The sequence below is a fragment of the Canis lupus genome, chromosome 27 (assembly GCF_003254725.2).
Source record: "Canis lupus dingo isolate Sandy chromosome 27, ASM325472v2, whole genome shotgun sequence".
In the NCBI taxonomy this organism is placed as follows: Eukaryota; Metazoa; Chordata; class Mammalia; order Carnivora; family Canidae; genus Canis; species Canis lupus.
This window is the reverse complement of record NC_064269.1, coordinates 37,854,306-37,881,240: the sequence shown is the minus strand read 5'-3', so window position 1 is coordinate 37,881,240 and position 26,935 is coordinate 37,854,306. Positions and strand designations below refer to the sequence as shown.

Genomic DNA, 26,935 nt, shown 5'->3' with positions numbered 1-26,935 from the left:
AGTGCAAGAAATAAAATTAAAATGGTCCTTATCCTCAAAGAATTTACAATCTAATTTAGAGCATAGCCAATTACAATGTCCTAAGATGTATATACAAAATTATATGAGAGGATTTTTTTAAAGGGGAATCTATTAACTCTGCTCTTGGTACTTAAGGGTTCAAAACAAATTCTGGTTCAATAACTGAGAACTCTATTTTAAATGATGATATGAGTGAATTAGTAGTAAAATGAAAGAAAACTAGAAAATATTTAAGAGTATTATTATTTTTTTAAAGATTTTAAAAATGAGGGCACTTTCTTTGATTCATCAAAGTATGCTGATGCTATACACATGCAAGAAAGTAGGATTACCAGTGTGAGTGGGTTACAGGATAGGATATACAGAAGAGAAAACAGACATTGCAGTAGTCTTTTTACTTCCTGGAAAATGATAAGGTCTGGAAAATGGGTATCAAAATTGGGAAGAATTAGACCTTTTCTTTCAAAATTAAGAAAAAGTTATTTTAATAATCAGATATAGAGGAGCACCTGGGTGACAGAGTTGTTTAAGTGGCTATTGTTTTCAGCTTCTAAGGGTGATCTTAGGGTCCTGAGATTGAGCCCTGGTGGGGCTGGGCACTCAGTGGGGAGTCTGCTTAGGATTCTTTCTCCCACTCCTTCTGCCCCTCTCACTCAAGCTTTTTTTCTCTCTCTCTAAAATAACTAAATATTTTTTAAAAAATAAGATATTGAACATGAAGAAGCAAAACATTCCCAGGGACATAGGGGAATAGTAAGTCCTGAACTCTGATGTGTAATGAACAAAAGGAAGGAAACAAAGGCTTTAGTGAAAATCAAGCCAACCTTCTCTGCTAACAATTGCAGATGACCCATTCTTTACTCAGGTGATGTGTTGTACATTTGCAGGCAGGTTGCCTCATTTATTCTTGCCAACTACCTTGTGAAGAAATAATTTCTTCATCTTGCCTTAGAATACCAAGGCTTGGTTACTCTGTAAAAGAATAAGGATTAAAACTCACATTTTGTCTTCAAGCCCATTTTCCTTTCCATTTCAACATCTCCTCCTCGGAGTTAAAACACCTTTTGAACTCTTCATAAAAAGATCCCTAAATTTTTCAGGCAAGGCAAAAGCAAATTGCACAGTGACTTTCCATCCTGAAGAACACAATTCCAAAGACCAGAAACTTTCAATTAGGTTGAGAGAGTTGGATAGAAGGGAAAATCTACATTCCTAGCAAAACTTACATCCTTAAAAAAGTACCAGTACAAATGGGCAAATTTTAACTTGGTGGAGTTCTGAGGTATTTGTATTTTTTCTTATTGTAAGTACTCTTGGGATAAGGATGTTGTCACTTATTTTTGGTAAAATTAATATTTTCTCTAGAAAAAAAGTAGCAGTAAGTTAAGTGAGAACCAAACTTCATCTTCCTATTGAGTTTCAAAAGTGGTAAGTGGGCTCTATGTTCACAATTGTACAATTGCCTTATATTTGTCACAATTGTACAATTGCCTTATATTTTGTCAGCATAGAATTGAATGTTTTCATAAGTGGATTTTTTAAGGAGTATAATGTTCTTCCCTTTTTGAAAGCAGCTGTTTGCAAAAACCAGGAACATCATACCCAGTTATTTGCTGAAAATCTCAGTCTTATATTCCATAATAAGAATTGGGTACAAAATGTACACAACACAGACTTTCCCCCAACCATGTGTTCACTATTAAATCCTTCAGTCCAAGAAATTTAAGATTTCACTTAAAGATATAGATTTTAAGGAAGTAAATGGACAAATATGCCAATTTAAATATTCAGAGTTATTTAGCATAATGAAAAATTTGAAAAAAATTTTTATCTTCAAATTTAAATTTATTAAGACATTCAGATGTCTGTCAGTCTACATCCAAATTTGCTACTAAAAATAAAATAAAGTTACATCCCACATTAGGAATATCAAGTCTGAAAAACACTTTTTGAGCCAAGCCTATTGCATAAATAAATGACTAGTTTCTTTTCATATCAAAATTCCCATAAAAAATTACATTCCCCCCTCCCCAGTTCTACCTTTTGCCATGATGAATGTAAAAATTTAAATATGACACATCCTTGTCAAAGAAAAGGGTGCAAAGTCTATTAACAGCTTTAAAATTGGCATTTGTAGAGTGTGATCATACAGTTATGTACTCATTCCCAAAGTGCAAATATTGCCAAAAATTTAACACTGTTTTGATTCAGTTGCAAGCATGTATCCAATAAGAAGAGAAAGTTGTCAGCAAAATTTAGGACATCTAGGTATGCCTGGATGGCTCAGTCAGTTATGTGTCCAACTCTTGATTTTGACTCAGATCATGATCTCAGGATTGTGGGATTGAGCCCTGTGTTAGGCTCCCTACTGAGCATGGAGCCTGCTTGAGAGTCTCTCTCTCTCTCCCTCTGCCTTTAATCCCTGCTCACACTCTCTCTCTCTTAAAAAAAAAAAAAAAGAAATTTAGAACATCCATTCAATGGAATACTATGCAGCTGTTAAAAAGAATAATAGCACATTTTTCTGTATGGACTTGCAAAATCCATGCTATTTTATAAGTGAGAAAATCAGGATACAGAATATTATAGTATGATTACATTTTATAAATGTCTGCAAATCTTTGTACACATACTGTTATGCATATACTAAAAGTTCTGAAGTAATCAAACAAAAAATTGAGTTGTATTTATATTTATGACTGATATGCTACATATTTTATTTGTATATTAATGGTAAAGGAGCACCTTTTTAAAATAGTATGGGGCCCTCTAATTTCTTCATTTCTTCAATCACTTACTTAAGAAATATTTACTGATCATCCAGTAGATGCTAGTCTCTGGGACAGATAATATGAATTCATAGATGAACAAAGGGCCATAAACGAGAAAATCAGCAACTACAAGAGTGTGGCATAGATTTGGAGGGCAATGTATATGAGTACTTTAAATATCTCATAGCATCAACAGGGTAAAGGAAGCTCTGTCCTCTGCTAAATCTGAAGCTGCATCAATAGTAGTCATGCAGATAAGGGAGGAAATATTCCAGGAATAGAGATAAGTAGTACAAAGTTGTATTTTGAAGTTGTATGAATGAACTGTAAGCTATCTAAAGACACAGAAGGATTTAAATTTGGAAGTTAGGAACTAAAAAAACAAGCAAATAATCGTGACTTTGCATGGAAGATGAGAATGTAATAAAAGAGTTTAGTAAAAAAAAAAAAAGTTTAGTCAGAGAAATAGGGTTGTATTTGAAAGATAGAAAAATAACTCAGAAACAGAATGAAGAACAATATGGAAAACAGTATGCATAGCTCAAGTAAACACAAAATCTCCACACAACTAAAGTCAACTCTTTTTAAAAAAAATACTCAAGCATCTATAATTTGAGCCTTTACCTGTGATCATGCAAGGAATTTTAACCCCATGCCTAAAATTTCTGAAACTCTTCAGTGGATGTTTACATGTTTTAATGACTTCTCAATCTACCTCTCCTACCTTCTTTAGGATCACTTCTGTTCTTTTGTCATGTTTCTTCCCCATATTTCTGCTAATAACTCTCAATAAAGATTTAAAGAAATCACAGGAAAACAAAATAGAAACTTAAAATTGACTATCAGATCGTTCTTGCCTTGTGTGCATTAACCCTGCCTGTTCATAGGGGCTCCCACAATATGTACTGCTTCTCAAACTTGTTTCTACTCAGACCAGAGGCCTCTCTCTGACAATACTTCTTTACCAGGTCCCAGCACTCCTAAGAGCAAGAAAAAGAAAAACAATAACCCATAATCACTTTGCCAAATAGTAATCTTGACACCCATTGAAAAGGATTCTTTTGCTTTATTTGCAGAGCTTTTCCTAGGAATTTTAGCTAAGTGTCTTTAACTTTTGTAATCAGAGGGTAATGGGTTTTTCCAGATAAATGAACCCCAAAATGACTTGCACAATTCCTGGAATATTAAAGTAACCATAGAGAGCTTTTAAACCAATAATTTTTTCTGTATTTGCCACACAAGTAATTCAAGAACAAATGATACTAAGGGAGACCCTGGGTGGCTCAGTCAGTTAAGCATCCAACTTGATCTCAACTCAGGTCTTGATCTCAGGGTTGTGGGTTCAAGTCCTATCCAAGCCCAGCATGGAGTCTACTGAAAAAAAAAAAAAAAGGAAGAAGAAGAAGAAGAAAAAGAAAAAGAAAAATTAATATCTCTCAAAAAAGAGAAAGAGAGAGAGAAAGGAGGAAATACTAAGGGTGAATTAAAGTGGGGTGGTGTATGTTGAGACAAAACTAACAGATATAAGAATAAAGAAAAACTAATGGAGTTGTGTGGAGGACTTCCAGCTTTTCTGCCAAACAACTGGGTTACAAAGGAAGGTTTAAGGATCTTCTATGTGACTGCAATTACTGATACATGAATTTCATTATATGTTTTAGAGCCCCATATGAGATTAAGATTATTCTGGGAAAGTTAAGTCCCCAGGAGTCTGGCATTATAGAGTGGATACTGAAAAAGAAAGTGAAAATTGTCAAAATACAGATAGAAGAATTATTCATATGGTTCATGACCTATTAATCAATTCAATTTACATATACACAAACAAGTGCCCAAACAGTAACTACCAAAGATTGATACCTTTGATTAAAAGGTTAAATAGGGGCACCTGGGTGGCTCAGGCGGTTAAATGTCTGACTCTTGATTTCAGCTCAGGTCATTATGTCAGAGTTGTGAGACAGAGCCCCACATCGGGACTCCCTGCTGAGATTGGAGCTTGCTTAAAGATTCGCTCTCCCTCTCTCTCTGCCCCTCCCCCATGTCACACACACACACTCTCTCTCTCTCTCAAAAACAAGTTGATAAAAAGTAAAAATGTGATGGATATATCATTTGCAGATATGTCAGATACAGTATTATTTCATTCATATGTGGAATTTAAGAAACAAAACAAAAAAGCAAAAGGAAAAAAAAAAGAGGCAAACCAAGAAACAGACTCTTACCCATAAAGAACAAATTGATGGCTACCAGAGGGGAGGTGGATGAGAGGATGGGTGAAGTAGGTGATGGAGATTAAGGAAGGAAATTGTCGTTAGGAGCACTGGCTGTTTTATGGAAGTTTGGAATGAATATATTGAACACTTGAAACTAATATTACACTGTATGTTGACTAACTTGAATTTAAATAAAATTTCTTTTAGTAAAAAAAAATGTGATGGAAATCTTAAAGAGGTGTTAAAGAGGTGGCACAAAAATAAATCATTGTAATTATTTTGTGACAGCTTTTCTGATTAAGATAAATGATATCCATTATGTTGACTACCGAATAAAGAATTTGACTTAGATGCTAGAAAAGAATTGTTAGGGAACCAGTATGAAATGCTGGTTAGGAAATGCGCCACTTAGGAAATGCGCCAATGTACTGCTGTGAAGTCTGAATAGAATATTTCTTGGAGCTGGTTCTGATTCAGATTCAAACTCAGTTCTAATTCTTTATGCATAGCCCACTCCATAAAGGAAATTATTTTTTTTCATAAAGGAAATTAAAGGAGCAATCTGAAATAGGCATTACGATATTCCAGTGGAACACTCCTGATCTATTATTAGACATTACAGGATGTAAATAGGGGAAATCCATGGGTTACCAATACAGATCTTCGGTTTTCACTGTCATATGAAAGGCAGGCATGTTGATGGCAACACCACCAATTTTTGTTCTTTTGATCAAAAGTCTTGATATCATCATTGATTCCTCTCTTTCACCCACATTGCATATCCAATTCTTTGAGAATTGTATCACTTTATCAATTGTATCACTTTAATTGTATCACTATTTGTATTACTTTATATTTTTTAAAAAGATTTATTTATTTATTTTAAAGAGAGAGTGTGCACAGATGAGCAGGGGGAGGGGCAGAGGGAGAGAATCTTCAAGCAGACTCCCAGCTGAGCAAAGAACCCAACATGGGACCTGATCCCACTACCCATGAAATCATGACCTGAGCCAAAACCAACTCAGATGCCTAACCAACTGAGCCACTCAGGTGTTTCTATTCGTATCACTTTAAAAATAGATATCTGTTACAATCACTTTGGTCAGAGTCCCCATCAACTCATGACTATCCTGCCTCATCCTAACTCCCTTTACCCCTCCCAAGTATCTATTTTCAACTAGCTAACCAGGGTGAATCGTTTAACTTTATGTCAGGTCATAACATTCATTTGTTCAAAATTCTCCAAAGGTTCCCTATCTCACTTAGTAAGATCTTAACCACTTATAATGATCTATAGAGGACTAACCAGCTCCCACCACCACCACCACTCTCCTCATATCTCTGAATTGACTTTGACTCTTTCCCTACTGTTTAGTCTCCTGCCATACTATTGGCCTCCTATTGCCCCCCAAAGCACACCAAGTGTAGTCCTGCCTTGAGGCCATTGTGCCCAGTTGTTTCCTTTGTCTACAACATTAAATTCTCTCACCATCAAATCTCACTTGAATTTCTTAGTGAGTCTTTCCCATAATTATTTTTAAAAATAATTCCTTGGGGCAACTGGGTGGCTCAGTTAAGTGTCAGGTCATGATCTCAGGGTCCTGGGATCAAACCCCACATCAGGTTCCATGCTCATGGGGAGCCTGCTTCTCCCTCTCTTCCCTGCTCATCCTCTCTACCTCTCTTTCCCTCAAGTAAATGAAATATTTTTTTAAAAATAAAATAAAAAATAATTCCTCATCACTGTCTCTGCTGCTGTATTTATTTTTCTTTTTGTCTACAAAATTTTTACATTCTTGCATACAATATAATTTATTTATTTATTTGTCCTTTTTTTTTTCTTCTTCGGGATATCAGCCTTTCCCCTTCCTGACTAGCCACATCTGAACATATATGATCCCTATGGGGAGGGAATTCATGCTCTGGTATATTCCAAGCACTTCATAAACTACTTGGTACAATTTTTGAGACTAATAGGAGTCAATTATGACTTTTTCTTAATCAGCCAGTGCCAGATACTGCAATTAGTATAATTCATAACAGTCTGACCACTGCATTGAACAATGAATGCTATTCATTGATACTAACACTTGATTGAGGGTGACAGAAAGAGCCGTATGGCACTGCACCTTAAACCACTTTATGGGACATCATTAGTTTAATTTTAAAATTAGTGACATTAATCATATCCCTTGGGACCCCTTTTCAAAAGTGTTTAAAGAACCATCATTAGTTCAGATATTTTAGCTCTCGCACCCTTATAGGAACTGTCCCTATGCAGTTAAATAAATATTTCATTAATGGATAGAATATGAATTAATATGAATTAAGTGAAGAATTGTTTCTATAAAGATGGAGCATTTTGGGAAAATGAGTCACTAAAAAGATATTTTTGGATTAAATATGAATAAAAATCTTTAAAGATTAGCAAAAATCCTAAAAATCTGGGCAGATTTCACATACAAATTGTTTGAAAAAAAATATGTTTAAGCTCTGACTCTATTTGAAACAATCTTAAACTGGTTATCTTAAATAATGCTTTATAGATGTAAGATTATTCAAGAATAAGGAGGCAAAAACCAATAAAAAAGTAATAACCTTGGCCTTATCAAAGGACTGGAGAATGAATGTACATTTACATGTTTTTAGTTTTATATACTCTTTCATACAGATTTTATTTTCTCAACCATCTGAGAGTTAAGACATGATGTTCATTTTCTCCTAAATAGCTCCTTAAAACAGGCAAGTATTTCCTATTTCTTTATGTTTTCTAAAAATAATGATATTCTCTTTCATAACCACAGTACAATTATGAAAATCAGGAGAAATTTATAGAGTCAAGACATTAGCATGGGAACTATACATTATTTAATCTGCAAACCTTAATCATATTTTGCTAATTTCCTCAATAATATCTTCTATAGCACAAGAAAATCCCATTTGCTTTCATCATTTGGTTAAGTGATGTCTACAAGTTTCTCCACTATATAAATTTATGATTTTTCCTTTTGTGCTCAAGTAATCTGTGGAAAGACACTTTGAGAATATGTAAATATTCTTCTTCCCCTACCCTCCCAACTACCACCTGGTCTACTTTCCAATATCATTTTATACAGTTACCATGTCTTTTTTTTAAAGATTTTATTTATTTATTCATGAGATACACACAGAGGGAAGCAGAGACATAGGCAGAGGGAGAAGCAAGCTTCTTGCAGGAAGCCTCATGCAGGACTCGATCCCAGGACCCTGGGATCATGACCTGAGCTGAAGGCAGACACTCAACCACTGAACCACTGAGTTGCCCCTAGTTACCATGTCTTTTTGGTTTTCTTTAATCTAAAATAGTTCAGCAATGTTTCTTTGTCTTTGAATATATTAATAGTTTTGAAAAGTGCATGGCAATTATTTTATAAAATATCTATCAGTTTGGGTTTTTTATATTTTATAATAATTAACACTCAGTTATGAATACATGTTATAATTTTTAAAATTTCATTTAAATTCAATTAGCCAACATATAGTACATCATTAGTTTCAGATGTAGAGTTCAGTAATTCATCAGTTGCATATAACACCCATGCTCATCATATCATGTGCCCTTCTTAATCCCCATCACTCAGTTATCATGGACATTTTTCACACAACTGGAACAAATAATCCCAAAATTTGTATGGAACTAGAAAAATCCCTGAATAGCCACGGGCATGTTGAAAAAGAAAACCAAAGTTGGTGGCATCACAATTTCAGACTTCAAGCTCTATTACAAAGCTGTGATCATCAAGACAGTATGGTATTGGCACAAAAACAGATATATAGATCAACGTGAAAGAGTAGAGAACCCAGAAGTGGACCCTCACCTCTATGGTCAATTAATTTTTGACAAAGCAGGAAAGAATATTCAATGGAAAAAGACAGTCTCTTCTTCAACAAATGGTATTGAGAAAATTGAACAGCCACATGTACAAGAATGAAACTTACATCATATACAGAGATAAGCTCAAAATTGATGAAAGACCTAAACGTGAGACAAGAATCCATCAAAATACCTAGAGGAGAACATAAACTCTTCAACTTTGGCCACAGCAACTTCTTGCTAGACACATCTCCAAAGCAAGGGAAACAAAAGCAAAAATGAACTATTGGGACTTCATTAAGATAAAAAGCTTCTGCACAGCAAAGGAAGTAGTCAACAAAACTAAAAGACAACCTACAGAATAGGAGAAGATAAAGGGCTAGTATCCCAGATCTATAAAGAACTTATCAAACTCAACACCCCAAAACCCAATAATCAGTCAATAAATGGGCAGAAGACATGAATATTTCTCCAAAGAAGAATACAAATGCCGACATGTTATAATTTTTAAAGTCCAATCCATTTAACTGAGAGGCTTTTTCCAATAAAATTGTACTCTTTGTGTTTAATAATTACTTACCAGGATTTTGTTATGATTATTTTATTTTATTTGTGCACTAACAAAAATTGTAATAACAATGACTTCAGAAGAATCAGAGTTAGGTATTTAAAAAATTCTCAGGGGGCACCTGGGTGGCTCAGTGGTTGAGCATCTGCCTTTGGCTAAGGGTGTAATCCCAGGGTCCTAAGATCGAGTCCAACATTGGGCTCCATGTAGGGAGCCTACTTCTCCCTCTGCCTATGCCTCTGCCTCTCTGAATCTCTCACGAATAAATAACTAAAAATATTTTTTAAAAGTATAGTATGTATTCATAATTAATGTTATATGTTACTGTAATCTACAGGATTCAGCATAAATTTTTTCACAATGTTTTATAGATCAAAGTACTGAAAAATTTCATTCAGATAAATATGGAAACAGAAATAGAGAAAGTTTTGTTACAGCAATGCCATTTGATTTGTTGTTCTCCTTTTCAGTTATGTACCAAAAATTATACAAGAAACTATCATCAATTATTATTATCGATACCCCTTCAATTTTATTGAAAGCAAAGAAATGTAAATATTCTTTCAAATGTATTTGTCATCTATAAGTAGAGTAATCCCCTTTCTAAACATGCACCAGTATTTCATTTAGTGTTAATTGACCCAATGGAGTTTACAACACCCAGGAAATAAACTCAAGAGAAAAAAAAAGATATATATATATCTTTCTTTTATAGAGAAAGGCAATTTTGATGGAGAAGTTTGGAAAAGAGAAATTTTAGGCAAGTACATATGAAATTGAAGATTTAGACAATGAATCCCTTTATGCTATCTCTGTCAGCACAACCTTTGCAAACATCACCAAGATAACAGTACTCAAGTCTGAAAACGACTGAACTTAATCTTACAGAAGATCCTTTTTAATTTCTAAACATTTTATGAAACATAAATTCCAGGAAATTTGGAACAGTGCAATTTTTGCCAACTACTGGTAAGCAAATCACTGGGGTTTGTTACAGTAGTAAAAAAGATTCATATGAGTAAATGAGGTAACAGGGTATTTCAACTTCTATTGTTGAAAAAGTTAGTAAATATTATTAAACTATTTTACACTTTAAAGGGAACAGTTTGGAAGCCTTCAAGAGATTTGAGCAAAGGGCCTGTGATGGATTTGACTAGGCACATAGCTAACAATGATGAATTATGAATTATTTGGATCTGGTCAAAATCATTGTAGATACCAAAGATTTTAAATTATAATCATTAGTGATTGGAAAATTTTAGCTATGCACATCCCTATTTTTTTTTATAACTTGATTTAGTGCACATGAATTTAGACACAATAACACATGATTTTAAAATATTTCCTGGATAGGGATACCTGGGTGACTCATTGGTTGAGCATCTGCCTTTGGCTCAGGGCATGATCTCAGGGTCCCGGGATTGAATCCTGCTTCCTGCAGGAAGCCTGCTTCTCTCTCTGCCTGTATCTCTGCCTCTCTCTGTGTGTCTCTCATGAATAAACGAAATCTTTGAAAAAACCAAACACTTTTGTTAAGATCCACACTTCAAGAGGCATCCATACTGGAAAGGAAGAAATAAAACTTTTATGTCACTATTTGTGAATGACATAATACCCAAAATCAACAAAAAAATAGTAAAACTAATAAATGAACCCATTAAAGTCAGGATACAAATTAATACAGATATATGCTCCCCACAAGAAGTCTGCTTCTCCCTCTGCCTATGTCTTTGCCTTTCTCTGTGTGTCTCCATGAATAAATAAAATATAATAAAATTTTCCTGGAGAAAGGTGATCAAGCGGTACAAACCTTCAGTTATAAAATAAATAAGTATAAGGTATGTCATACATTTGTAACATGATATCTGTAGCTCACTTTGCTGTACAATATATATGAAGGTTGTTAGAGTAAATCCTAAGAGTTCTTGCCACAAAGAAAAACAATTTAAAAAATTTTCTTTTTATTGTATCTATATGAGATAATGGATGCTAACTAAACTTATGATAATCAATTCACAATATATGTAATTCAAACCATTATGTTTTGCACCTTAAACTTATACAGTGATGCATTTCAATTATATTTTGACACAACTGGAAAATAATATGTAAAATTAAAATATCTTCTGGATTATATTTAAGGGAAAATACTTATCTGCAAAAATATTTTATTATTTTTTGAATCCCTTGCATCTGGTTTTCTTTTCCCTTCAAAACCCCAGAGTGCAATGTCTTCTAACTCCTTTATGTTCTTGGTCCTCACTCAATATTGCCCTTGTTTTCATATTTTTTTCACTTAATATTCTTTTGATTCCATTATACTCTGATTCCCCCTCCCCAATTCCAGTAATTTACTCCAGTTTTGTGATAGCCTTTGTCAGGTACCAATTCAAATAATTTGTTTCATATGCTCTACTTAGGCTTCACTTGTACTCTCTTGGTTACCTCTTCAAAGTGCTGAGTGCTTCAAGACTAGGGATCCTACTTTACAACCAATATGTAGGAGACAGAAGCATGATATTGTCTTCATACTGTTTTCTTTTTTTTTTTAAAGACACATTTATTCAGCATCATGATCAGACTATTACATTTAGCAATCAACAGCATGGGTGCAAAAAAAAAATCTACATTATAATCCTTTGTTGGAATGCTTTACACTTTCCACAGAACAGAAACTAAAATAATCTGTTATACAATTAATCACAAATACAGTCCTCAAGTTTTTTGCCCATACACATGAGTATTGTCTAAAACATGTCTTCTTTGTAGCAGCTAGGCCCTGCCACCACTGTGCTTGGCTGAGTTCACAAATCTGTTGTAACCTATAGCTTCCTTGTCACTTCTCTGGCTCTCCTCTCCTGCTAAGCTTTGTTTCCTGGCGTAATTAAAACCTCTGCCACTGCCATAGCTGCTGCTGCTGCAACCACCATAGCCATCTTGGTTTCGTGGTTTGGCAAAGCATTGGTCTCCACCACCATAGAGGTCAGAGCTTCTGCCTCCAAAATTTCCTCCTTTCATGGGTCCAGAATTTGAGGATTGATTGTTGCAATTGCCAAAATCGTTATAGCTTCCACCACCTCCAAAGTTGCTTCCATCATCACCAAATCTGTTATAGCCATCTTCACTGCCACTGTATCCACCACCACCTCGACTGCCACCAAAACCACCTCGACCACTGAAGTTCCCTCCAGACCAAAGTTGTCATTCCCCCCAAAACCACCTCCATGACCACCATCAAAGTTTCCAGAACTACTTCAGCCTCTTTGGCTGGACGAAGCACTAGCCATCTCTTGCTTTGATAGGGCTTTCCTTACTTCACAGTTGTGGTCATTCACAGTATGGTATTTTTGAATGACAATCTTGTCTACAGAGTCATGGTCATCAAATGTCACAAAAGCAAAACCTCTCTTTTTGCCACTGCCTCGGTCAGTCATGATTTCAATCACTTCAATTTTCCCATACTGTTCAAAATAATATCTTAGATGATGTTCTTCAGTGTCTTCTTTAATGCCACCAACAAAAATCTTTTTCACAGTTAAGTGGGCACCAGGTCTTTGAGAATCTTCTTGTGAGACAGCCCTCTTTCGTTCCACAACTCTTCCATCCACCTTGTGTGGCCTTGCCTTCATGGCTGCATCCACCTCCTCCATGGTGGCATACATGACAAACCCAAAGCCTCTGGAGAGCTTGGTGTTGGGGTCTCTCATTGCCACACAGTCAATGAGCATTCCCCATTGCTCAAAATGGCTCCTTAGAGTCTCATAGGTTGTTTTGAAGCTCAAACCACTGATGAAGAAATTCCACAGCTGCTCAAGCTCTTTGAGAAACTCTGACTTAGACATGACGGCAGTGGGAGTGGAGACTTTAACGATGCTTACTTGGCAGCGTCCAGGGGGAGAAAGTTCATACTGTTTTCCTACCAGCCAGAGACTGGATCTTTTTCTCTTTACTCCAACAATTGCCATGGCTAAGCTATCTAATATCACAGTTTTATGGTTTACAACTGGACTATATTACTCCCATATTGAGTCTAAATTATTTTTCTCAACCAAGTAACATTATAAATGCCCTTACATATTTATGACCCCCCTGATAATTATGTTTAGCATTTTATTGGCTCCTTAAGCTAGTCAAACACAATCACACTCTATGTACGCAATAGCTATTGAATTATGTGTTATAGATAATCCCACACTGACCTCTCTCCTCATTCTTGATCTCATTCTTTCTCCACATCTGTAATATAAACCCTTTACTCCAAGCCTGGACTGATTTCATCATCTGTTAGCTTATTCATGTTGTACTTGACATCTTCAGCTTTTCATATTTGAGTTTCCCAATGTTCTTCAGCATAGACTTTCAACTCCTGCTTCTTTTTTTTTTAGAGTTCTTTGTGAGAAAGTAGTTTACCCTCACAGTGTGCTTTCCTTTCATCCAACTGAACTTGATACAATATGGTTTCTTTCCCACATTTTATGTTTTCACCTTTATTTAATAACTTACCTGCTGATCTCTAGAAAGAACTAGAAAAAACATGTTTGAACACCATACATCCTTGGTCTCAAGATATTAGAACTGCCTAGATCTATCCAGTCCTTGTAAGTAAATTGCCAGTCCTACAACTTATCAAAAGGACATTAGAATAAAATTAAGAGTTTTGAACGACAAGTCCAAGAACAAACATATTAATTTGTGTAAGGGCCACATAATCAGTCTCCTCTTTTTCCTCTTAATGTTTCTGTTATTTGTCCTGGTGATGGAAGGTGAAATAAGCTGAAAATTAGGAAGACATTTTTTAAAATGTAGATACTGGCTAAAGGATTTTATTTATATAAATGTTTGTCAAGGGACACTTGGGTGGCTCAGTGGTTGAGCATCTGCCTTTGGCTCAGGGCATGATCTCAGGGTCCCGGGATTGAATTCTGCATAGGGTTTCCTGCAGGAAGCCTGCCTCTCCCTCTGCCTGTGTCTCTGCCTCTCTCTGTGTGTCTGTCATGAATAAACAAAATCTTTGAAAAAACCAAATACTTTTGTTAAGATCCACACTTCAAGAGGCATCCATACAGGAAAGGAAGAAGTAAAACTTTTATGTCACTATTTGTGACATTATTTTCACAATTTCAAATAATTTGACAATTATTTTCAATTAATTGAAACCCCTGCTGCTTCTTAACTTTCCTCTCTGACATAATACCCTAAATCAACAAAAAACTAGTAAAACTAATAAATGAACCCATTAAAGTCAGGATACAAATTAACACACAGATATGCAGAAATAAACCTGAGTGACACACATTTGTATCTCATATATTGAATGAACAAAAAAAATCAGCTTTATGTTATGAAGGATTATTGGGTTAGACATGGAGTATCAACAGAAGGAAAAGCAACTCCTGAGAAGTTAGATATTTTGTCATCCTCAGTAGGTTTTCAGATGTTGTGGCCTTTATGAGATATGAACAAACAAATATGGGAAGTATGACAACATCAAATTATAATAGAAAGAGTTGAATAGCTTGGTGAAGTTAACAAGGTTTGTAGAATATTAAAACTGTTACATTATAATTAAAATCTGTATGGCAAGAAGTAAAGATGGTAATAGATGGTAGAGAAAAATAAATTTATAGGAGAAAGCTAAATCTGAGAAACTCTATTAGACAATTGAAGAGGACAAAAATGATCTATAGGGTATGAAGAGTAGAAATACAACCTAGGAAATAGAAGTCTTTTCTAATAAATGGGATAAAAGAAAATATCTGTCAAATATGTAATTGGAGTAATAAAACATTTCTAAATAGAGAAAGATAATGAAATATGTAGATTAAAATGGATCATTGTATTTTGGGAAATAAATAATAAAAAGAAAATCACACATATTAATTACTTCAACAACATGTCTTTACTACAAGGGGAAAAATAGGTAACCTATAAGCCAAAGGAACAAAACAACACTGACCTCAGACAGCAAGTGACAATGGATATGCAGTAATACACTGTTAAAATGTTTATGACCTGGGATCCCTGGGTGGCGCAGTGGTTTGGCACCTGCCTTTGGCCCAGGGTGCGATCCTGGAGACCTGGGATCAAATCCCATGTCGGGCTCCCGGTGCATGGAGCCTGCTTCTCCCTCTGCCTGTGTCTCTGCCTCTCTCTCTCTCTCTCTCTCTCTCTCTGCGTGTGACTATCATAAATAAATAAAAATTTAAAAAAATTTTGAATGTTTATGACCCAATAGTTCCACTCAATCAACTCATCTGTCATGTGCAAGGACAACAGAATATTTTAGTTATTTAATGTTTTTAAAAATGTATACTCACACACAATTCCAAAATTATTTCATAAAAGAAGAAACATAAATGAGTAATCAAGAAAGATATGGGAAAGCAGAACAGGAGGAAAGCAAGGGGAGACAGAAGAATATGTGTGTCAGCAGGGCTATGGGGTAAGTCCTTCTGGAATCAGCGAAACTAAGCGTGAGAGGAAATGCTGAGTTTATTACTTAGGAGAATTTGTGGTTGAATTTTTCACCTCTTGCCATGCTCTTCTTCCTTCCACAGCCCTCCTTCCCTGGCTACTGTCTCTAGGGTTAGCAAGGGAAGGAGAAAGTAAGCATGAAGAGGAAGTAAATTTGGAAGGAATGAGGAAATATAGTCAATGTGAGGACTATGACCTCTTCTTAAGCAGAGAAAGGAAGTAAAAGTGGGCAACTCTAAATTACAGCAATTAAAATGAAGGTTACAACGTGTTCACAAAGGCTCATGTGATTTGGAAGGCTCTGACTTTGGATTAAAAGACTGTTAATTTTCCATGTCATGTTTTGCTCTTATGACTATATTGTGGAACACTATTCAATTGACCTGACTTGAACATTACTGGTCCTTACACAGATGCAGTTGGCAGAAAAGGGGTTGTTAGCAAGAGTTGTGTAGGACAGGGGGCCAAGATTAAGCCCTTCAGACTGTTCCAAGATCTGAATACATTATGGTGCTATTTCATATACATACTTCAAAATAAGACTATGTTAAACATTTAAACACAAGTAAGGAAGCCCAATAAGATTCTAGATTATTTTCAACAATTACTCCTTCAATGGTTTGTTTCATATTTAGAATATGAAAAATTTCCCCCAATTGCATTAATTTGGCTATACCCTCAGCACATGTTTAGTCTGTTACATAAGCCTTTATTGGGATTGTACTCTAAATACTTTGCGTGTTGTCTAAATGTGAGCACAATGTGTCTCTCTTCCTTGATTCCTATCAGTGAAATTCACACATCCTTATTTAGAAAACCCCTGCTGCTTCTTAACTTTCCTCTCTGTAGGATTTCCTTGTTCTTTCCTAGGTCCTCATTTACGTTACTCATTTATGTTCCCATTTGATGTGCCCTGTCCTCTTATGTAGTTCCCACCATCTCTCACTTTCAAATAGGTCAAATTCTGTTAGTTCATAACAAATCTTGTATTTAGTTTATTCAGCTTGCTTACCTCTTTCTTTACTCTTCTAAGCCTACAAAAAAACTTGATTTACCAGAAAGGGTAACTTGTTTCCTTCTTCCTCTCTCTCTACCCTTAGACTGTTCCATAACTGTGTCCCAATGAGAGGGGCAACAATGAGTTGGCCTTATCCTATTTTGATGCCCCTCCTGCCTCATAAAAATGTTGTTGTTAACTAAGGCAATTATGATAAAGTGCTTACCACACTGAGACAAATCACACAAACATTAAAGTGTAGATCTGTTGTGTGTGCCCTGGAATGAGCTGGGAAAGATTGAATATGAGCATTTTATGCCATTGATACTCAACCCAATTTTGTTTTATGCCCTCTATATACATTGGGTTTAAGGCCCTATCATCAGATTGTAAAAAAGGAAAATGTAAAAAAGGAAGGGTTTAATACTCATTTTTGCAACATCAATAATGAAAAAATAAATAGTCCAAATATTTTAAAACTTTGAATATTTTGCTTCCTCTCTTTCCTCTTTACCTTTTTGCACATTTGGCATCTATAAAAAAAGATTCTATTGGGATGCCTGGGTGGCGCAGTGGTTAAGCATCTGCCTTCAGTCCAGGGTGTGATCCTGGGGACCCAGGATCGAGTCCTGCATCAGGATCCCTCAATGGAGCCTGCTTCTCCTTCTGCCTCTACCTGTGTCTCTGCCTCTCTCTGTGTGTCTCTCATTAATAAATAAATAATCTTTTTTAAAAAAAGAGTGTCAAACAGGTAAAGTGTAATTATGAAATTATGAACGTAGAACATGTAAACTGTACATTCAAGTTTCATATTTATCTTTAAAAATATATTATGTAGATAACTTTCCAATTTATTGTCTGGTATGTAAGAAGATTAGAAGATATCATTCTTGTCCTTACAATGAGAAAAGGGCAGAAAATCAACAACTCTTCTTAAGTCCTCAGAGAATTGAAGTCACATTGAAGTTGTCCCCAAAACTAGAGAGTCTGACAGGTAACAGAGAATCACAGCTTCCCAGAATCAGAAGTCCAGAATCAAAAGCCAGCAGTTGAAGCCAATATTCATAGAAACACTTTAAACTGTAATCGATGAAAGGCTCAAAGCTCAGTATAGACTAGCTTGAGAATCAAAAAAAAAAAAAAAATCTGAGAATCATCAGTTTTAAAGGAGCTTTCTTGAATTTAAATCTAAGAAGCCCTGCTGGAATCCTACTTTAAAAATCAAAGAAAAATCATCCTGTACACACAGCAGGGAGAGGGGGAAAGTAAACCATTTTGAAATATGCACAGAGCTTTCTTTTGTCCTTAACAAACTCTGTGCTTTAAGGGAAGCAATTTTACTCAAGCCTAATCTACTAGAGTTTTATTAAAGCCCAAGTAAACTAAGGGGGAAAAAAAGTCAACTCTAGATCCCTTTGCCTTCCATGCTGGGGAAAGGAAATACCAACTCAAGCTCACTAAAAGACTAAAACCTAGTCATAGAAAAAATAAAAAAAATAAATAAAAAATAAAACCTAGTCATAGGACATAGAATGCTTCCCTTCTTGCCACACCTCACCAATACATCAGGAGGGCTCCTGGGGATTATAGCTAAAACAATTGCAAGCCTTAGGAGCCTGGATGGCATAGTCAGTTTAGTGTCCAACTCTTGGTTTCAGCTCAGGTCAAAATCTCAGGGTCATGAGATTGAGCCCCACATCAGGCTCCATGCTCAGTGCAGAGTCTCCCTAAGACTCTCCCTCTCTCTTTGCCCCTCCCCACGACTCTTTCTCTAAAAATAAATGAATAATCTTTTTAAAATAACAAACACCTGCAGGCCTCCAACCCTAGTTTAAAAGTCTCTAAGAAAACTCAAAGGCAACAGGAAGACATTAACAAAGACACTAGGGGAAATCTTAGCTTCCAACACTGCACTACAGGAAATAGGAAACATGGTATAACTCCTAGCCAGATAAACTTAACATTTTACACTAAAAGTCTATCTACTTCATTTCCTTTTATGTGATACAACATGTCAAGCTCTCAACAACAAAAATTACAAGTCATGTTAAAAAGCAAAAATCAAGTCATCAAGCCAAAGTCAGCTATGGCAGAAATTTTAGAATTATTAGACTGGCAAATAAAAATAACTGGAAAAAATATGCAAGGACTGTAATGAAAAAGTGGGAAACATGCAAGAATAGATATGTAATGTAAGATATGAAAAAAATAATGTAACACAAGATGGAAATTCTAAGAAAAACTCAAAAGGAACTGTTAAAAATAAAAAACACTGTAACAGGTGCGTGCAGATGGCGTCGCCTGGGTCGTGAGCTGCTGCACGAGGGTATCGAAGGTGTGGTGAGAGACAATGGCCAAGAACAAACTAAGAGGACAGAAGTCCAGGAGTGTATTTCATATAGCCAGCCAAAAAAACTTTAAGTCTAAAAACAAAGCAAAACCAGTTACCACTAATCTTAAGAAGATAAACATTGTGAATGATGAAAAAGTTAACAGAGTGAATAAAGCTTTTGTAGATATACAAAAGGAACTTGCAAATTTCTCAAAAGGCCTTTCCCTTGAACCTCTGCAGAAACAGCTGATTCCTCAGCAGTGTCATGAAAATGAACCAGTTAATGTTGATGAAGCAACAAGATTAATGGCTCAGTTGTAATACACTGGAGATACATCAAATCCCCCCCAAAAGACCAATAAATTAAATGTTTTATACAAAAAAAAAAAAAAACACTGTAACAAATGAAAAATGCCCTTGGTGGGTTCATCAGTCCTAAATATGGCAAAGAACGAATCTTTGAGCTTGAAAATATGTTAATAAGAACTTTTAAAACTGAAAAAAAGAGAAACATGGAACAAAAGTTTTAAAATATCTAAATAAATGGAAATATATTTCATGTCCATGGATTGGAAAACTCAATATTATTAATAGATTGGCTCTTCCAAAATTGATCTATAGATTCAATGCAATCCCAAGTGTCATCCCAGCAAGTTACTTTGCAGATACTGACAAACTGGTTCTATAGTTTATATGAAGAAACAAAAGATCCAGAATGGTCAACACAATAGTGAAGAAGAACAAAGTCGGAAATGTACAACCTACCAAGACTGAATTAAGAAGAAATAGACGACTTGAAAGATCAATAACAAATGCAAAGATTGAATCAGTAATCAAAAACCTCTCAATAACAACAAAAGCCAAGGACAAAAAGCAAAAGTTTCACAGGTGAATCTTACTAAATATTTAAAGAATTCATACAACTATGTCATAAACCATGCAAACTTCCAAACTCATTTTATAAGGCCAGCATCACCTTAATACAAAGAAACTACAACAAAAGAAAACCATAGGGTAATATTCATAATGAACATATATAAAAACGCTCAACAAAATACTAGCAAAAGAAATTTGACAGCACATTGAAAGGATCATACACCATGACCTAGTAGAATTTATCCATAGGTTGCAAGGATGGTTCAACATATGCACACCAATCAATGAGTTATACTACAATAACAGATAAAGTGTCACCTGGGTGGCTCAGCAGTTGAGCATCTGCCTTTGGCTCAGGGTGTGATTCCAGTCTCAGGATTGAGTCCCACATTGGTGTCCCTTCGAAGAGCCTGCTTCTCCCTCTATGTCTCTGCCTCTCTCTGTGTGTATCTCATGAATAAACAAATAAAATCTTAAAAAAAAAAAACAATAACAGAATAAAGAAGAAATATCACATGATCATCCTGGCAGATGCCAAAAAAGCATTTGACAAAATTTAACACCTTTTTGAGATAAAAACTCCCAACAAATTAGATACAGAAAGAACTTACCTAAAAACAATAAAGGCCATATGTAAAAAGCCCATATCCAACATCATAGTAAATGATGAAAAGCTAAAAGCTATTAAGATATGGAATAAAGCAAAGATAATCATTCTCACCACTTCAAATCAACATACAAAAATCAGTAGAATTTTTTATTCATTAACAAAGAAATTTAAAAAAACAATCTAATTTACACTAATCTCAAAAAGAATAAGATGCTTGGGAATAAATTTAACAAAGGTGGTGAAAGACATGTACACCTAAAGCTATAAAACTTTGATAAAAACAATTCTAAAAGGTACAAAGAAATGGAAAGACATCTTTTGTTCATGAATTGGAAGAATTAATATAATTAAAGTCCATACTACCCAAAGTCATCTACAAATTCAATGCAACCCCTATCAAAATTCAATGGCAATTTTTACAGAAATGTCAACAGAATCCTAAAATTAATTTGGAACTAAAAGGACTCCAAATAGCCAAACCAATCTTGAAAAAGAACAAAGCTGAAGGCATCATTCTTCTTGATTTCAAAATATGTTACAAAGGTACAATAATCAAAATGGTATGACATTGGCATAAAAATAGATACACAGAGCCATATAACAGAATAAAGAACACAAAAGTGAATCAACACATTTACAGTCAACTGATCTTTGACAAGGATGCCAAGAATACACATGGAAAAAGGATAGCCTCTTCAATTCATGGTATTAGGAAAACTAGACATTCACATGCAAAAGAAAGAACATCTATCTTACATCACTCTCAAAAATTAACTCAAAATGAATGAAAGAAATATAAGGCCAAACCATAAAAAGCCCTGGAAGAAAGCAGAGGAAAAAATCTTCCTGACTTTGGCCTTGGCAATATGATCCAAAACACAGACAACAAAGCAAAAATGGACATGTGGGATTATATCTAACTAAAAAGTTTCTGCAGAAAATGAAAAGGCAATCTACAGATTGAGGGAAAAAATTACATATCTCTGATAAAGAGTTATATTCAAAACATATAAGGAATTCCTACAACTCAAATGATTTAAAATAGATAAAGGAACTGAATAGAAATTTTTCCAAAAAAGATATATAAGTGGCTGAGAGGTACATGAAAAGGTTCTCAACACTATTTATTATCAGAAAAACACAAATGAAAACCACAATGATCAATTCACACCTGTTAGAGTAGCTATTATCAAAAACCAAAAGATAAGTGTTGATATGGAGGAAATGGAACACTTAAGCACTGCTGGTGGGAATATAAATTGGTGCAGCCACTATAGAAAATAATGTAAAGTTTTCTCAAATCTTAGTTCTGGAAACATACCCAAAAGACATGAAGCAACCTAAACATCCATTGACAAATGAATGGATAAAGAAAATGTAGTATATTCATACAGTGGAATATTGTTCAGCCTTAAAGGAAATTCAGTAGTAAATAATATTGTGTTATATACTTGAAAATTTGCTAAAGGTAGATGTTAAGTATTCTTATCACAAGAAAATATGAATAATAATAAAGAAGACAAAGCAAAATTTTTAGAGAGAATGGATATATTAATAGCCTAGATTGTAGCCTAGATTTATAAGTAGATGGTATGGCACTTTTATGGGTATGGACTCATTAAGTTGTATACAGGAAATATGTACAACTTTTTGTATGTCAGTTATACCTCAATGAAATTATTTTTAAAAAGAAAAACAATAGATAAAATTAAAGAAACAAAAATTTGGTTCCTTAAGAATATCAACAAAGTTAACAAGTTGTTTAGCTAGACTAAAGGAAAAAGAGAGGACTCAAATTACTAAAATTAGAAATGAAAGCAAGACTATTACTAATAACCTGATAGAAATAAAAATAATTAAAGTAAAATGCTATGAACAACTGTACTTTAGCACATTATATAACCCAGAAGAAATAGACAAAATTCTAGAAACTTACGACTTATGAGGTTGCATATTATATGAAACCACTTCCATGACATTCTGGAAAACATAAAAACATAGGGATAGAAAACAGAAGGCATGGCAGAAGAGAAGCTAATTACAAAGGAGCATAAGGGCATTTTTGTTCTGATGAACCAGTTCTGATCTTGATTTGGGTGGGGGTTATACAACTCTATGCTTTTGTAAACACAGAACTATCCACTAAAAAAGGGAAGAATTTTACTGTATTTTATCTTAGTATGAGGATTTTTTTAAAAAGGTAAAACAATAAAGTTTTCAGTAGAAAACATAGCATTTTCAAGATATCAGAGTAAGTTGTTTCTTAAATAGGACACACACAACACTAACTTGAAAGGAAATAAACAAAAGTTTTAACAACATTCAGAAGAAAAGCCTCTGTGCATTAAATGATACTATTAAGAGAATGGAAAGGCATCCCTCACAGTGGGAGAAGACATTTGCAATTCACATATCTATAAAGGACTCCTCCAATTCAATAAGGAAAAGGCACGTAACTTACTAGAAAAATGAGCCAAAGACTTGAACAAGCACTTCACAAAAGACAATGTTCAAATAGCCAATAAATATTTGAAAATTGCTCAGTTTCATTAATCACCAGGGAAATACAAGCTAAATCCATATGCAATACAGCTACAGACCTAATCAGAATAGTTAAAATGAAAAACACCTGACAATGACAAGTGTGACAAGTGTTGTCAAATATGCAAAGGAAACAGATCTTTCATGTTATGGCAGTATAACTGATACATCAAAATACATGTACAAAATCATCATGATGGCACCACTTATAAAAGGCCCAACTTGAAAATCACCAGCATTAAAATGAAGCAATAAAATGTGCTGTATTTACACCAAGGAAAACTCTACAACAAAGAGAAGGAAAGAACCACAACTACACTCAACAATATAATAGGTAGATTTCACTAACAATATATAAAACAAAAAAAGTCCAGGTTTGAAAGATTCTATACTTTATCATTCATTTATATATGTTTCCAGAGCAAGCAAACTATATTGTTAGATGTTCAGATACTGGTTGCGCAATGGAAAATGGTAAGTGAATGAATGTACGAATGGGGCTTTTGGGATGTTTGTGTGGTTCTTTTCTCGATCTGAGTGACAATACTTGAGTGTATTCATTCTGTGAAATTCATAGAACTGAACAATGTGACTTGTGTACTTTTTCTATACATTTACACTCTAAAAATTAATTCAAAGTATACTAAAAATCTACTTGAGAAACTAGAAAAACAATTTTGAGTAACCTAAGAAGTTAGGAGGGGTTGCTGGGAATATTTCAGTCTGAATGCATCCCATTCCCCCTCCAATTTTAATTTCAACTCGTTCCATTCTCCTGACTGGAGCAGGAGCCAACACCTGCTGTCAGTAGGTTCTTCAAAGAACAAGTACGGTTTCAGCCTCCATAGTAATCCCCATAGGGTAAGTAGATACAAACCTGTCACTTCTCCATGTGAGATTTTTTTCAGATTCCCAGGGCAAGGATTAAGCATAGTGTTTTCTACAGAATGCTTGGCTTTCCAGTGACTGTGATGCCAGGGTTGAAGAAAGAGCCCTGCTATCTGTATGGCTTGTCTCTCAAGCTCTGAAAATCTGAAGAGGAGTATTGTTGGTTAGCTTTTCCAGAAGCAGATGTTGAGATACAGTTGAGTGTACAAATCATTTATTAAGGATTAATGTCTCTGAAAGGAAGCAAAGGGGCAGGGGTGTGAAAAACAAGATGGAATAAAGGAAGAAGTTAAACTATGATGCAGGCACTCCCAAAATCTCAACCATCTTGGTAAGGAAGGCCAGGGCAAGTATCAACTATTTAAGTATTGTAATAATAATTTGTCTGAAAACGTCTTTCTAGTTAATAGGAAGGGTAGTAAATTATAGAAACCACAGATGTCACACTCACAATAAACTTATTGGAAGAAAAGCACTCTTCACACCATCAGAATTTTTTATTAAAGTATATTTTTATGTTTAGTACTGAAGTATATGCTGAATATCACTAATCACTAGGAAATGCAAATCAGATCAGTAATTTAAGGCAAGAACTGCCTCATTCATTTTTTGGCACTCAGAATTGTGTTTGATGCTCAAAATATCTGGAATCAATGAAAAATTTCAAATGAGCAGCAGAATATAATGCAAATAAGAAATTGAAGCTGCTCTCCCAGTAAAAGTCATGAATCCTGAATGGTTAACCAGAAACAGATTTTGAAACTTGTAATAGGATTTGGGAAAGTTGACTTCAGGAAGAGCCTAACTGGGCACTTGGGAGATCAGCTAGACTAGCAGATACATACATCTCAGGGAGAAGTGATGAAGATTTACCTTTAAGCACTTATATTCAGATAGCTGTGGGAGTTCTATGACAGTTGGAACTATACTGTTGACACAGGTTGGTACATAGGTTGTAAAAAGAAGTAAATGCCACAGAGTTTAGCATGAGAGCAAGTGGGATAGCTATACAGAGGATTTAATAAACTGTAGGAAGAGGTTGGGAGATGCAATGGGGTTGGAAAGAGAGACTGGTATAAGGATAAGAGGTTAGCAGATGAAAGAACAGGAAATGTTATTCAGTGGGTATATTAATTTTGAACACTCTCCTAAGCTTTCTTTGGAGTTGTCCTCTCACCTAAGACCATTGAATGCCCTCACAGAGAATACCTAACAAGAGAAGAGCAGAAATTGTACAAAAGGGCTAAAACGGAATGACTATTCCTTCCCCCTGACACTACTTTGCTTTTGTCTTCCTAGATTCCAAGATGGCTGAGAGTACTAAGTTTTGGAGTATGGCCCCTATCATACTGAAGATGAGCAAAGACCCCACAAACTTCTACATAGGGCGACCACTGTGGTTCAGCATTACTTTTCTCTATATTTCGGTTGTGTATGTAGTGCAAAACATCTGGTTTGATCTGGTTCAAGACTTCCAGTGCCATGGAAACCTCTCCAAAGCCTGTCTAGCAGAATGCTATGAGAATCACTTCACGAGGCCTGTGTTTGGTGTTTGGTATGTGGTTGGCTTTGCCTTTTCCTCTGTCTTTTTTGTGATGGAGTTTTTTGTCTCCCAAAGTGTGCATAAGCAAACCAAGATATTTAAGAAGGAACATTTAGAAAAGAAGTCCATTAACACCAACAGCAATGTAGACCACATGGAGACAAACGAAGATGAAATTTTTGACTTATCCCGGGAAAAGCCCCTATTGGCAATGTATCTTGTCTACTTTCTCACACAGTTGTCCATACAGGTGATCTTCTTGGCCATTCTTATTCACTATCACCTACCACTGATTAAAAAACCCATTTGGTGCAGTACCCACATGTGTCATGGACCTTATGCATGTGTGGTATTGGGGACACAAGAAAAGATGATGTCCATCATACTTCTGGCTACACTCTCAGTGGTTATCATGATGTTTTGTATTATGTTCTTCCTGTACACCATTAACACATACCTAGTCATGGTACGTAAATCTGCCTGAGAAATATAGAGGCTCTTTAAAATCCTGATGGTAGCCTGATGATCACCACTGATTACAAAACATGGAATGATTACAGAGGAGCCCAGTAGCAGTCTTCTGCTGAAAAAAATATGTAGTTTATCATTGATCTCACATTCCCAGAACATTCTTCTCTTAGAAAAATAAACTTGGATGTGGGACAAGCTTGCTTTCTTCTCATCTGTGTAATCAATTTCTTTCCCAAATTAAAGTTAGAATAGGTTTCAGAATATTTCAAAGGGAGGAAATTTAAGGGCATTTCATCCTAGCAGTTTTGATATCTCAACACAATGAAATTTTAAGGACTATTTTTTTCCCATTTTGTTGAGTAGTCATTTAAGAGAAAGGTTAAGAGAACTTACATAATAGAATTTTAGAGGGAGGGACATAGTGTAAAATTACAGATAACTCAAACATCATAGCTTCTTTAACATAAAATAGTAGTTACTATTGACAGTGTTCTTAATATCTTCCAGGGTTTCCGACTTGAGTGAATTTAAGCACAGATGTTTCAAGGAGGTTCATATCATACATTTTGCCTAAGTGGAAAATATAAATGCATGAGAAAAAAAAGGAAATAGCATGTTCTTAAAGCTTTGAAGTATATGATTTAGGGAGAGAAAGAAAAATAACAAGTATATTTCTGTGCTTGTTCCATATCTTTTTTCCCTTCAGTACTTTATTTCATTACCAACTACTGACTTAGTTTTAGCAATCTGAACAAAGATATGTAGACGTGGTTAAAT

The 26,935-nt window shown here is 35.0% G+C and overlaps 2 protein-coding genes and 1 pseudogene across 8 annotated transcripts; 2 read left to right on the top strand and 1 right to left on the bottom strand.

Moving 5' to 3' along the window:
* Window positions 1-1,397: 1,397 nt before the first annotated feature.
* On the top strand, window positions 1,398-26,358 carry LOC112675387 (gap junction beta-6 protein-like). Of its 7 annotated transcripts, none has more exons than XM_049102434.1 (2): window positions 1,398-1,449; window positions 25,444-26,358. In XM_049102434.1, exon 2 carries the CDS (start codon window positions 25,452-25,454, stop codon window positions 26,169-26,171), a length of 720 nt encoding a protein of 239 aa, XP_048958391.1. In that variant the 5' UTR covers window positions 1,398-1,449; window positions 25,444-25,451; the 3' UTR covers window positions 26,172-26,358. The 7 variants fall into 7 exon arrangements, with proteins under 7 accessions (XP_048958391.1, XP_025327780.1, XP_025327781.1 ...); XM_025471995.3 differs by lacking the exon at window positions 1,398-1,449 and adding an exon at window positions 23,996-24,117; XM_025471996.3 differs by lacking the exon at window positions 1,398-1,449 and adding an exon at window positions 24,292-24,475.
* LOC112675314 (heterogeneous nuclear ribonucleoprotein A1-like) lies at window positions 3,674-13,268 on the bottom strand (annotated as a pseudogene).
* Window positions 19,182-19,616, top strand: LOC112675318 (ribosomal biogenesis factor). The gene has a single exon (XM_025471869.3). The coding sequence runs from the start codon at window positions 19,248-19,250 to the stop codon at window positions 19,548-19,550; it is 303 nt and encodes a 100-aa protein (XP_025327654.1). The 5' UTR covers window positions 19,182-19,247; the 3' UTR covers window positions 19,551-19,616.
* Window positions 26,359-26,935: the final 577 nt, after the last annotated feature.